The sequence below is a fragment of the Mus musculus genome, chromosome 13 (assembly GCF_000001635.26).
Source record: "Mus musculus strain C57BL/6J chromosome 13, GRCm38.p6 C57BL/6J".
Taxonomy (NCBI): Eukaryota; Metazoa; Chordata; class Mammalia; order Rodentia; family Muridae; genus Mus; species Mus musculus.
In genome coordinates, this window is record NC_000079.6 from 38,021,494 (window position 1) to 38,035,367 (window position 13,874).

At 41.8% G+C, this 13,874-nt stretch overlaps 1 protein-coding gene across 13 annotated transcripts in view; it reads right to left on the reverse strand.

Annotated features, from left to right (window-relative positions):
- Cage1 (cancer antigen 1) overlaps positions 1–13,874 on the reverse strand; it is a 31,080-nt gene that overhangs the window by 15,442 nt on the left and 1,764 nt on the right. For 7 of the 13 annotated variants that reach the window (XR_001780816.2, XM_006516779.4, XM_006516776.4 and 4 more), the window contains exons 2-5: positions 10,872–11,131; positions 6,610–6,697; positions 3,790–4,310; positions 920–1,975 (exon numbers count right to left, since the gene is read on the reverse strand). Coding sequence is in view for 11 of the 13 variants with exons in the window: in XM_006516779.4 (XP_006516842.1) it covers positions 920–1,975; positions 3,790–4,310; positions 6,610–6,697; positions 10,872–10,979 (1,773 nt within the window). In the remaining 2 variants the exon portion in view is untranslated. Of the gene's footprint in view, positions 1–919; positions 1,976–3,789; positions 4,311–6,609; positions 6,698–10,262; positions 10,587–10,871; positions 11,132–13,874 lie in introns of those variants that run through there. The other 6 variants (XR_003950483.1, XM_017315604.2, XM_017315605.2 and 3 more) reach the window with 4 other exon arrangements.

The window sequence follows — 13,874 nt, forward strand, 5'->3', positions numbered from 1 at the left end:
GTTCTAGCATTACTACAAAACTACTGTTGATGTCATAGATGCTTTCAGACCATATTTTGAGAATATGGACCTAGAGTAAAGAAAGAACAATAAGACTGTGAATTTGGAAATGTTAAAACAATTCTTTGGTCAAGATTAGTCTAGGAACTTCACTTTTTCTTTTCCTACCATACTGTAGAATGACATTTTTTAAAAATGTGGTTTCTTGCCGGTCGTGGTGGCACACGCCTTTAATCTCAGCACTCGGGAGGCAGAGGCAGGTGGATTTCTCAGTTTGAGGCCAGCCTGGTCTACAAAGTGAGTTCCAGGACAGCTAGGGCTATACAGAGAAACCCTGCCTCAAAAAAAAAAAAAAAAAAAAAGAAAAAAGAAAAGAAAAAAAAAGTGGTTTCTCCAACTGTGTTGACAGAAGGTTCTAATGTTGTTTTCAGTGCTTTACAATTCTAATATCTGCTCCAGCACAGGCTTTGCTTTGTAAGGAAGAGAGCAATTTTCTTTTGTTGATTGCTAAGGCAGATTTGGAACCACACTTCAAAAATCCTTTGGCAGCCAGCTAAAATAAACCAAACATGCCCTACAATTCCCAATTAAACCAAACCAAACCAAAAAGGAAAAAAGAAAGAAAGAAATCCTCTTTCAAAGGAGTCTTCTAGACATTGGTCATGGGTACCCATCAAATTCCCAGATTAATCGTCACCTCTACCAAAGTCATGACAAGAAGCCGGGAATTATTGTTCTTTAAGGCAAGCACTCAGCAACCTGTAGAAATGTCCCTAAGCCTGCAGTGTGTTTCCTTTCTGTTTCCCTCTTTTGAAAATAATTCTTCCTACGAACACTCTGAGTGTCCAGTCTGAGCGTCCATCACTAGACTGGGTGAAACTCTGGGGATTGTGTTAGAATTCAGCGTCTGCATGGATACCTGGGTGATGTCCGGCTCCACCGCTTCCTCCAGCTGCTCCTTTGACTGAGTAATCTCAAAGCTAGGGGTGCAAGCTTGGGCCTCCCTCTTCGCAGCCAGCTGTCGGAGTTCTAAGTTCTCCAGCTTCAGCTCTTCGACCTGCCGCTGGAGCGCCATGGTTTGAGCTCTCTCGCTCTCACAGGTGAACAGCAAGCTTTTCACTTGAGCGACCAGCTTCTCAACTCTCGACTTCAATTTCCGCCTTTCTTTCAGGCTTTCCTTTTCCCGCCTCTGGAATTCCTCCTGAAAAGACAAGAACTCTTGTTCCCGGATCTCCTTCTCCCGCTTCAGCAAGTCCAGGGCAGAACTGGTGGCCTTCTCCAGCTCCCCTTTGTGGCGCTGCAGCCGCTGGAGCTCCTCGTCTTTCTTGCTTAAGGTCTTTTCTATCTCCAGGCACTGACTGGCCGATCTGTTCTTCTGCTGGATCTCAGCAATATACCTTTCCTGTAAGCGCACGTAATGGACCTTAATCTTTTTCACCTGGAGCTGGAGGCTCTCCTTGTCTTTCTTGGATTCCTGAAGGTGCTTTTTGGTGTGAGCCGAAGCTTCCTGCAGATCCTGAAGTTTCTTGTTGATGTCATTCTTCTCTAGGATTACGTTGTATTTATCATTGATTAACTCCTCAATGTTCACCTTTAGTTTATTTATGATATCAACCAACACGTGCTGTTTGGTGACCTTTGTCTGTAGTTCTTGAACCCTATTTTCTAAGTTCAAGTTCTTACCATGGAGGTCTTGAATCTGCAGTTCCTGCTTTTTGTTAGTCTGTTTTAATTTTTGCAAGGCTTCATTTAAAGCCATGTCCTCTTCCAGAGGCTCTAAGCCTTCACAGCTGACCTCTCTATCAGGCCTCAGGGAGTTGTCCTGAGGCCCACTTCCCTTGAAGATGCCAGCTGGAGACCACGGTGAGGTAATGGCGAGGCTGTCAACGCCATCTTCTGTGACTTCTTCCTGGTGACTAACTGATAGCTCAGAAATCTCTCCAGAATTCTGTACTTCTTTTGAAGAAACTTCAGGCTGTAAATTATAGTAAATAAAATAAATGTGAACGAGTAGGCAGCGGAACGCAACTCCCACCAGCATGGCAGAGCACAACAGGCGGCATAAGCTAGACACGTGCATCTTATTGACTCAAAGAAAAGTTCTACGGACTGTCACTATCTTCCACTGTGTAAACTTCCTGGTCACATATATGGGGCTTTCTTTGATCTCAAAATCAATTTTAAACAAATGTGCTAATTACTATAGACTACAAGGACTTTTGAATAAAGATCTCTAATAATAGTCTTCACCCATGCTGATCCCTATGAACAGAAGAAAGGCAGGCATACTGCAGGACTGATTATATGCCCACAATACATGTTGGTGGGGGTGTGTATGTAACAAAAGACTGCATAATCGTGGTATAGAATGCTGAAATGAATATGACATTAAGCCCTCTCATACAAGATATCTGTAGGGGTGGTATTATATCAATTTAGAGATGTTGAACCCCTGACTTTTAATGGCTTTTCCCTGGGATAAAGTCAAGGTTTCTGAGGTCTGGCTAACTGCTCTTAATAGCTCACCTACCCAGACCAGCCTATCATCATCTTCTACCGTACCCACTGCTCCTCTAAGTCCCGTGTTTCCTGAACACTTGGGCTTTCTTGACGCCCTAGTAGGTACCACAGACCATGCAAGTACAGGGAGTTCAGATACACGGCTCCTTGCTTGTGGAAAGCTTACCACCTCACAGCTGCCCAGAACTACACCAAGGAAGCCTCCCCAGGCCCTCTGCCTGGAGAAGAGCCCTCAGCAGAGGCAACCATTCCACTGTGTAGCTCTAGGGGTCAAGTGCATTCATTCATCTGTGTGATTCAGTTGCTAATCTCTACGTCTCTTATGAGGATGTTATTTTCATGAAGACGAGAGCCATGTGTTTTCCTTGTTTGTTTTTAACACCATATAACCATTACATAGCCTGTTCTGGTACACAACAGATTCTCAAGAGACTATTCTCTACTGACTACTGAGAAAAAAAAATACTAAATTCCATGGAGAAAGAACAAGCAATCTTGAGAAACTCAAATTCATCTTTGAAATGCTGGTTTCTAGAAATCAACATGGGTAAGTTAGGTTCTCTTTCAAACACTGCCATCTAATTTCCAAATAAATGGGGCATGGGGAGCCTTCTCACCATCACAGACAGGGGAGTAATACCTTTTCCTATGGAATTCACATTGAAAAAGTGGCTATTTACATTGCTTTTGGATTAAACTCTTCTTCGCTGGACTTGTCTAGAGAATCCAGAGACTGTATATTGTTGATAATGCCAGTGCTTTTAGGATATCACACATGTGACCATCACCAAGGAAACCTAAGACAAGTGCATTTTTCCTTGTCCAATGAGGTGAAACCATCCTTGGCTTGCGTTGTCACATAATCTAACAAACACCTCTGTACAATCTCCCTTTCTCAACCTTTGCCTCAAGGCCAGCTCGCGAGTCCCGGCTGGTTTGGTACAACTCACATAGAAATGGGTTATAATGATGGCACCATGTTTGCTATGCCATGTAAATACTAAGGAATTCAGGACAGTGAGTCAGAATCCTTACAGGGAAAAAATCCCCACACATTTGGTAGAACTAATCTCTAAGTATGGCCTGCATTTATTAGGAAAAATTGTATTTGATTGGTTATGATTCCCCATGGGAGCAAAGTCCCTTGTACTGACCTGATGACTTAATACTATTCAGAAAGGTCTCAGATCCTGTGTTTTCAAACAGTACAAACACGCCCGCATCCTTTGGTTTGTCATAGGCTTTAATGACACCAGCACCCGAGCTTACCTCCTCTGCTTTATAAATAGCTCTCAAGTCAAGCTGCTCGAAGCAATTCTCCCTATCAGACGAATTGTCACCATTTTTACAGACATTTTCTTTATCCAGAAAGCTTTGAGGCTGACTGATATTGAGGCCGACATCTACGACGGCACTTCTCACGAATGGCGCCTCTGTGAGCGGCTGTGCCTCTCCTCTGTAGTAGTTTAGACATAGACTTCTTGGAGATTTCCTCACTGGCGCGGGAACAAGTTCGTCCTTATTTTCGGAAATGCTACTTTCCACTGAACTTTCTTCCTTAAATGGATCTGGCTTTTCACTGCCATCTGCTGCATCATTGTATACCTGGCTTGGCAACTCTGGCTTCTCCGAGTAAGAAAACGCCCCCCTCAGGTCTTCAACTGTCATTTCATCGTTAAACGCTTCTATCCAGTGAAATTTGCAAATGGGTTCAAATTGTCTCAAGGAAGAAAGCCTAGTGTTAGCTGGTTGATTCTGCTCACTCTCTGGGTAATTCCCAAGGTTGATATCTTATTAGAAAAAAAGATATTGAGTTACCATAAACTTACAGAACAACTGTTACAGTTATACTTAAAATGATAACATCTTTTAAGAATTACAGAATATTTCAAACAAAGCAACTTTCTTCTTTTTAAATATAGCATCTTCTATTGATCTCAAGATAGCCTCAAACTCATGATCCTCTGTGGCTAGGATTACAGTTGTGTGCCCCTTGCTTGACTTAGGTTTGATCCCTAGCACCCACATGACAGCGCACAGCTATCTAGTCCCAAGGGGAGCAGACGCCCTCTTCTGGCCTCTTAGGGCACAGCTGCACCTGGTTTACAGAGACACATGCAGACAAAACATTCATACACACAAAACAATAAAATATATTTTTTCTTTGAAGAAGGATTTTAAAAAAGGATAGGATAACATAATTGAAAAAACGTGTTTAATTTTTATAAGTTTACAGTGCGAAAGAGGCAGAATCCCCAAAGCTCATTGACCAGCCGTTCTAGCCTATGGATTAAATTAGTTTAGTTCAAAATTCTATCTAAACAAATAAGGTGCAGAGCAATAGAGGAAGATCCCCCAAAGTTAAATTCTAGTATACAGAGGTACACACACACACACATGGCCTACAGGGTGGCAAGAGTAGAATAAAAGATAGCAGAAATAAATTTTCTTATCCTTTCTCCTTATTAACTGACTAACTCAGCTGTATAAAATAGCATTCAGTTCTACATAACTAACAACTCACCAACTCTCTGAAAATCTGTATGCTAAATGAAAAAGTCTGTGCTTGATAACATCTTTACCAACCATCCTGACCTCTTCGGTAGACACTGCTGGATTCCACACAGCATCTCAAACCGTGGAATCTGCTCGGACGCCATCAACTCTGCTTCCTATTCATAGTGCTTACTTTTTATCACAACAACTTCCAAAAGCCTGGCCTTGCAAGATATCATAAAAAGAATGACTGAAATAGTGAAGCACTCTGAATGAGTGAATGAGGTTTGAATGATATGCAGCATTTGAGACAGCCTCCAGTTTCAACATCCCTTACAATCGCCTAGTAAACCATGGTGACTAGAAACAAGAGCAGTTTTACAGAAATAGCACAACTCTATCTATTTTTAAAAGTCTTTCAGGGGGAAGGGGATGGCTCAGTTGGTAAACACTTGCCTTGCAAACACAAGGACCTGAGTCCAATACCTAGGACGCCATAGAAATGTTGGGTATGTGGGTGCAGTGGCAGGTGCTTGTAATCTCAGCACTGGGAAGGCAGGACAATGGCGCCCCGCTAGCCAGTCCTAGCCAGGGAGTTCAGAACAGTGAGAGAACCTGTTTCAGAGAGGGTGGCTAGCCTTCCTGAGTCACCTACGACTGTCCTCTGGCCTACACACATGCACTGGCATATACGTGCTTCTGTGTGCAGTTTGAAAGGCATTTTTAAAAAGTAAAGGAGAATTTGCCTCGTGTGGGTGGGTCACAAGGTTTGAACTCCAGGACTAGAACACAAAATCCTCCAGTCTTTCTATAATTCCAAATTTTTCTTTTGAGAATCAGCCACACAGATACAAGTGGCTCCAATTCATTCTACTGAAGATTACTTTGTAAAAACATTTTACTGACTACATAACTTGTTCCTAATGCTGCGATCAAAACCAGCACTGAGTCAGACGGCATGTCTAATCTGTAGGTATACAGAAATGGAATAGCTGGATTCTAGAAAATACTCACCTTAAAGTTTGTTAGGTATTGTGAGATTACTCTCCTAAGCAGTTGTTACCCATTTATATTTCTACCAGTTATGGAAAGAAAACTATTTTAAGCTGTGTGTGGTTGTGCTTTTAAATCACCTGGGAGATGCGTCTCTGCACGTCCATCGGGGACTATCTTGATTATATTAATTGATGAGAAAAGACCCATCTTAATTCTAGAGAGATCTTTTCCTGGGGGGGGGGGAGGGTGTATTGAGGGTGGGGAAGTGACCACGTCCTCAAACAAGGCCACACCCACTCCAAGGCCACACCTCCTAATAGTGCCCCTCACTATGAGAACCATTTTCATTCAAACTACCCCTTTTGAGAAGACTTGAATCGCAGCTTGTTAATTAAAGATACACAGCCTTGGTTAAATCAGATCCTTCATGCAAAATGGAAATAAAAAGCACTCTTACTTTAGAAAAAGAAAACTCCACCTTCTCATAGGATTGCCTGTGGGTTTACTGTGTAACATGTAGAAAGTGCTATCTCAGTCCCTGGCTAGTATTACCACAGGACACATAGTTTCTGTATATTTCAGCAAAGGGATACTTACCACCTAACAAACTGCCTTCTGTGCTATAAATATCCTCAGAGAACGTGTGTGTAGACTCATTTCCCCTTTTCACATTCTTTGTTTCACTCTGTGTAATAATTTAAAGAGCATTAGTAACATTTCAAGAAAACAGCTTCTCCTAAAGGCGTACATAATTTGCTGTGTAGTTTCTTGTGAGATTTCGTTTGTTTTACAGGCACGCTATGCATTTTAGTACATTTTCCCACTGCCTATTTAGCTCTCTCTAAATCACTCGCAGAAGAGTCACATTAAGTGACAAGTAGCCTGTTACTTAGTAGGTTTTTTTAAGTGAGATTATATATCTTTAATCACAACGACAGCGAAGATGTTTATATCCCCTGGTGATAATTTTGGGGGTTAGCTTTTAGACACAGGCTTCAAGAGATACTACTTTCAGAGTTTCCTGAAACTCATGTGGACCACAGCCTTCAAACATGACATCCTCTGACCTTGTACTCACAAGAGATTTGACATGTGACCAATCATGCCCAGATAGGTAATCACTTTTTCCTCTGTTCCTATGACATGATATGGCTGGTGTGGACGTTGGCGGACAGCTTTGTGAAGGTCATTCCTTCCTTCCACCTTGTTTTGAGTAAGGATCTCTCTTGCTGTTTCTGCCAAGTTGAGTACTCCAGGTTACCCAAGTCTGTGAGTTCAGGACAACTCTCTGCCTCCCATCTCACAGTAGGGGTGATGGGTTTACAGATGCTGGCTACCAGTAAATGTGGCTTTTTACCTGGTTTTGGGGAATTGACCTTGGGTTATCAGGTCTGAGTAGCAGCACCTTTAACTGCTAAGCCACCTTGCTAGCTTCAGCTCAGATAGTTCCTTAATGTTTATTAAATCTTGTCTGAACAGATACTTGTTTATTTTTGTTTTTGTTTGTTTAGTTCACATTGAAGATAAGAGTCCAGTCGTGAGGTGACACCTGATTCCACTGAATAATTTATAAAAACACGTAGGTCTGTTCTTCAGTATTCTTATGATAATAGGGAATATTAAATTAGTGTTAGAAATAAGATAGCATAGCATGTATTTAAATTTTTGAGGAAAAAACTTGGTTTTATCATAAATAGTATCTCACATATGTGGATCTGAATGAGGCCCTACTACACTGAAGCAGGCCAGTTTGAGCAGCAGAGATAAATCTGGTCTCAAAAGCTAGGAATATAGTCTTAAAATCTTACTGTTATCAATAATAATCTCTCAGAGTTGCCCCCATGCAGTATAAACTGAACTCCAGCTTGTAAACAGCCCCTTACTCAGGCCACTCCTCTTAGTGAGACGTAAAATCACTGAGAACCAATCAGGACCACTGACGTGCCTTCAGACTATTTCACACAGTTCTCTTGGGATCTGGGTTCTCAAAAAAATTCATGGATAATTTCGAGCTCTAGTTTTCTCTGTATTATTATTCTTTCTAAAACTCCTTTTCTTTTTAACCTTTACATGTATGGGTGTTTTGCCTACATGTATGTCTGTGTATCACAGGAGTGTTCAGTGCCTGTAAAGGCCAGGAGGTGGTATTAGATCCCCTGAAACAGATGTTCCACACGGTTATGAACAACCATGTAGATGCTAGAATTGAACCTAGGGCCTCAGCAAGAACAGTCAGCTCTCTTAACAATTGATCCATTTCTCCATCTCCAGTCCCTTTGTTTCAGACAGGGTCTCACAATGGAGCTCTGGCTGGCCTTAAACTCCCAGAGATCCACCTGCCTCTATCTCCAGAGTGCTGGGATTAAAGGCATGGGTCTCTTGCCCAGGTATTCATATTCTTTAAAGTGTGTGTGTGTGTGTGTGTATGTGTGTGTGTGTGTGTGTGTGTGTGTGTGTGTGTGTGTGTGTGTGTGTATGGGGTAGGCAGGGGATGTTATCCACATGAGTGCTGTACCTGGGAGGCTAACAGAGGGCACCTGAACCTGGAGTCACCAGGCAGTTGTGAGCTACCAGAGTAGGATGCCAAGAACAGAACTCAGGTCCTCTGTAAGAGAAGGAATCAATCTACAGTCTGAGCCCATCTCTTCAGCCCAGGAGAGCTCCTTATAAAATTTAAAAACATAGAACTATATATAGTATTAGACTCTGATTAACACTAGACCATGGCTCATCTGTTTTTTAATTTTGAAAAATATAAAAAATAACATTATCAAGAGACATACTTGTAGGCAAGAGACCCATAAACATAAAGTAAATAACTTTAAAAAAATCCCGAACATTATATAAAGAGAGATTATATAAACACTAATAAACATTATATTAAAAGGTAGTGGGCTCTTTATTACATTGAAAATCCATTATGGCCATTTTTCTTTTTCCTTTAAAAAAAACAACAAACAAAAACTGAGAGGCTGGAAAGATGGCTTCGTAACTGATTAAGATCACTTGCTGCTCTTGCAGTCCACCCACATTCAGTTGCTACTACTCAGGCGGGTAGCTCACAGCTGTTTGTAACCCCAGTTCCAGGGGATCCAATGCTCTTTTCTCATCTCCGTGGGAGAGCGATTCTTGCACACAGACACGTAGGCATACATTAATAAGACTTTAAGTCTTTAAAGTGGTTGAGACAGGGCTTTGCTATGCAGCCCAGGCTGACCTCAAATTCAGGGTCCTTCTGAGTTCACAACCAGGATGTTAGGATTACAGGTGCCACCAGCCTGGCCAGTGTGACCGCTTCTCTGTCAGCAAGCATATATTTGCAGTATATAAGGCCTCATCCATAAAATAACATATATACTGTATTCCATAAAATAACTATGCCCCAATCAAAAAATGTTTCTAATGCAATTAGAAATTATGCATATATGGATTCTCTTTTAAATTAACTTTCTTAATCCATAAGAGACTTTCTGGATAATTCTTTTAAAATTTTATTTAGTTATTTGTGTGTGCTGAGGGACTTGTGCGATACTCACAGGACAGCTTGTAGGGGCTCGGTTCTCTTCTACTTCTTAGGCCTGGAGCCTGAAGCCAAGTCATCAGGCTTGGTGGCAGGTGGATGAATAACTCTTTAAGCATCTTTATATTTTAAAAAGATTTATTTATTTTATGTATATGAGTATACTGTTGCTGTCTTCAGACACACCAGAAGAGGGCATCAGATCCCATTACAGATGGTTGCGAGCCACCATGTGGTTGCTGGGAATTGAACTCAGCGCCTCTGGAAAAGCAGTCAGTGCTCTTATCCGCTGAGCCATCTCTCCAGCCCTTGAGTCTTTTTAAATATTGTCTGGAGATAAACTTTGAAACTGTAGTTTATCTTAGATCCCTAACATTAAACAAACTCGCTAGGAAACCTCTGTCAGTTTATACTCCAAACCACATGAATTTTTCATTATTTGTCCATTTTTAAAAAGATTTATTATGCATATGAGCACACCATTGCTCTCTTCAGATACATCAGAAGAGGGCATCAGATCCCATTACAGATGGTTGTGAGCCACCATGTGGTTGCTGGGAATTGACCTCTGGAAGAGCACTGAGTGCTCTTAACCGCTGAGCCATCTCTCCAGCCCTGTCCATTTTTTATATCAACTTAATATGGTACAACTTAATACATTTCTACACTCTTGCTATAGGGCTACAAGTGTCACCATTCTTGAAGATCCTGGCACATCATGATCTCTTACTTTCTGGGAAAGGACACTAGGACTTCTTAGGAAGACACAGGCTGGGTGCTGTCCGTGTCAGGCATGGCAGCTGGTCACCTTCAGAGGGACACAGTGGAAGACACGCTAGAGGAGGAGGCAGGCCCTTGTTTGGGGTCTCATCCTGCCTGTGACTAAGCTGGAACCATTCTCCTAGCTCCACGCCTGGAACTCTATGAGCAGAAAGGATCTCTTTTAGAACCCATCTGTAAAACTATTCCATCCTTTGCACACTAAGACTGAGAACAGCGGGGCTGAGAGATGGCTCAGTGGTTAAGAGCACTGACTCCTCTTCTGAAGATCCCGAGTTCAAATCCCAGCAACTACATGGTGGCTCATAACCATCTGTAATGAGATCTGACGCCCTCTTTTGGTGTGTCTGAAGGCAGCTATAGTGTACTCACATATAACAATAAATAAATCTTAAAAAAAAAAAGCGAAGAAAAAAAAAAAAGACTGAGAACACTGCATGCACTTTCCCTCTGCATCCACCAGAGATCCTTTATGATCCCTCGTAATTTTGAAAAATAAGTTGTTCATATGAGAGCAATCTGGACTATGTCTCCAAACTTACTACTGTAGATTGCACACCTGAAGCAGGTCTGAGGAGGAGAAGCTGGCTTCCATACAGAAGGGCGAGTCTGAGTAGGAGAAGTCTTGAGAGGGACCATTGACATTTATTGTTTCCGACTCTGACATACTTTCTAAAATTTCATGCAAGTATCCACTTCAAAATGTACAGGAACCAAAGATGAAGGCAATAACTTTCCTTTTTTGTTTTGCACTGCCAGGGATGATGACCAAAACGTGTGAAGAGTCCGTATTTCTAACCGCTAAGTGACAGAAGGCCTCTTTAAAACAAGCAAGCAAAAGAGAAAGACAATCTTTTAGTGTCAATCCATGTGTGCAAAGACTTTCCCTACTTTCCCTTTTCACAGTAAGAAGGCTAAGGAAGGGGCTGAAGAGATGGCTCGGAGGTTAAGAACACTGGCTGCTCTTTCAGAGGACCAGGGTTCAATTCCCAGCACCCAGATTGTAGTTCACAACAATTTATAACTCCAGTCCTGGGAGATATGACACCTTTTCTGGTCTTCTTGGGAACCGAATACATGTGTTATGCAGGCACACACATAAGAACTTCTTGAAAAATAAAGTTCACTACTCTAGATTTTAAAATGCCATTTTCCAACTTGGTATCACAGCAAATAGTGACTTGGCCAAAGTCAAGCCAATGTGTGTAGCTTCTATCTAATAATGTTCTGCAAAGCAAAGAAGTTCTACTATTTCCAAACTACTATCAGAAACTTTTTAGTTTTCACAAAATTTCTATTTATTGCTATTTCAACACACTAAGTCAAATCCAACATTGTACAGGTTTTCCTACCCCATACCTGTTGGGTTTAAATTTGTTTTGTTTTTAAGAGAGGGTCTTTCTCTGTAGCCTGGGCTGCCGTAAGTTCATGGCAATTCTCCTGCCTCAGCCTTCTGATTGCTGGAACTATGAGCTGCCCCCATGATATTCAGCCTCAGTTTCTGCTTTCATTTTGGTCTACCTTCATGACGTTAGACAAAAGTTGGAAACCTAGAGGCATGGTAGAAGTCCTAAATTATCTCCCATAGCTACTGTTATCCAACTCTGTCTGTTTTTCCCTTGTGTATTTGTCCATAATCCACGTGTTCATTCTAGCTCCTGTCCTCACTACTGATCTGTGTTTTGTTGTTGTTGTTTTTAAATATTATGTCTATGAGTACACTGTAGCTGTCTTCAGACACTCCAGAAGAGGGCGTCAGATCCCATTACAGATGGCTGTGAACCACCATGTGGTTGCTGGGAATTGAACTTAGGACCTCTGACAGAGCAGTCAATGCTCTTAAGCACTGAGCCATCTCTCCAGTCCTGATTTGTATTCTTATATTTTTGGTTGTGCACCTAGCTTTTAATGGCTGAGCTATCTATCGCTCCAGCCCCCTGATCTGTATTCTTATACACATCCATCAGGAGATAGGATATGTAGGTGTAGCCATAAAATCCAAATTCTTCTGTTTGTCCATGAGGCATTCAAACCCTACATCCACATCATTTACCCAGTACTACTCCGTACAAAGGGATGCTTTCTAACATCCCAGCCGTCTGACTGAGCCTGTGCCTCTCCTCGAACCTTCCAGAGTTGGCTTCCTGTTGCTATAACAAACAAACATAACCAAAACCAACTTGGAAGGGTTGTGGCTTCTACTTCTGGTTCACAGTTTATCACTGAGGGAACGCGGCAGAAACTCAAGTAGAACTGGAAAAGACCACTGCTTATTGGTTTGCTCATCTACCTTTTTAAAAACAACCCAGGCCCATCAACCCAGGAATGGCCCAGACCACAGTGGGCTGGACCCTCCAGCAACAATACATGATTAAGAAATTGCCCCACAGAAATGCCCACAGGGCAGTTTGATGGAGAGCCCCCAGATCGAGCTTTCCTTTCCCCATGTGACTCAAATAGTGTATGAAGCTGGCAAAAGCCAGCGCACCAACTGTCTAGCTTTACAGTCTCTGTGATGGTATATTTGCGTTGCTCTCTCATAAGTCACCACTGTCTACTGTTCAGTCTTAAGCTGCAAGGGTGTCACTAACTTTCCATATCCACATTGTAATTGTCCAGCAAGGAGTCTAGAGTTTCTCAATACTTCCTGCACACACACCAGTCCTGTTCCATGCCAGCTCTCTTCTTTCTTGGGCCTAATTTTCCTATTAGATGTAATTATGTATGTGCATGTATTTGTATGTCTGTGCATGTCTGTGCTTGTGATTCAAGGAGTCCTGGGAAGCCAGTGGTGTCCCCAGTGGTGTCCGAGCTGGAGTTACAGGAAGAGGGGGGTCACCTGACCTGAGCACTGGGAACCAGACTCCAGTCCTTTGTCTGAGCAGTATGCACTTTCCCAGCTGCACCCACATCTCTAGCCCCTGATTTTCCTATTTACAGTCTTCTCTTTTTACATCTAGTGGGATAGATTAGTTCATGGCTTTTAAAACTTTTCCTACTCACTATGTAAAGTTTACATGCACATAAAGTAGAATTACAAACAAAACACTTACTGATAATAAATTATACAGAAATTTATTTTAAAATTCTTTTGATATACATATAATTTTACTACCTGTTAAATAGGAAAGCAAATTTACATACTAATTAGATGTGTTTATCTGACATAATACCATCCAAAGATATACTATTTTAATATTTATCTGCTGAGAAATGGAACCAGGAAAACATTAGGTCTGCTTTCTGTAATGAAACGATTATTTCTGTAAGACCAGAAAACTGCAATGTACAGTAAAAAAAACTCTGCAGTTCATAATGAGAAGTCCAAAGCCTTGGGAATAAAATTTTCATTTCCTGGGAGGCACACTGGGTTCCCCAGGAGTTGCTGACAATGGGCCTTCAGTCAGATGGCCCTGACTTAGGGAGGCTAAGTCTGGAACTGCTGGAGGCCACCTAGCTGGAGGAGATAACAAGGCCAGAACAGAGCTGGTTTCCAAAATTCTTTGGTCTCAGCAATTACAATGAAACTAGGTTAACAACCAATCAGAATTGTACTAATGTT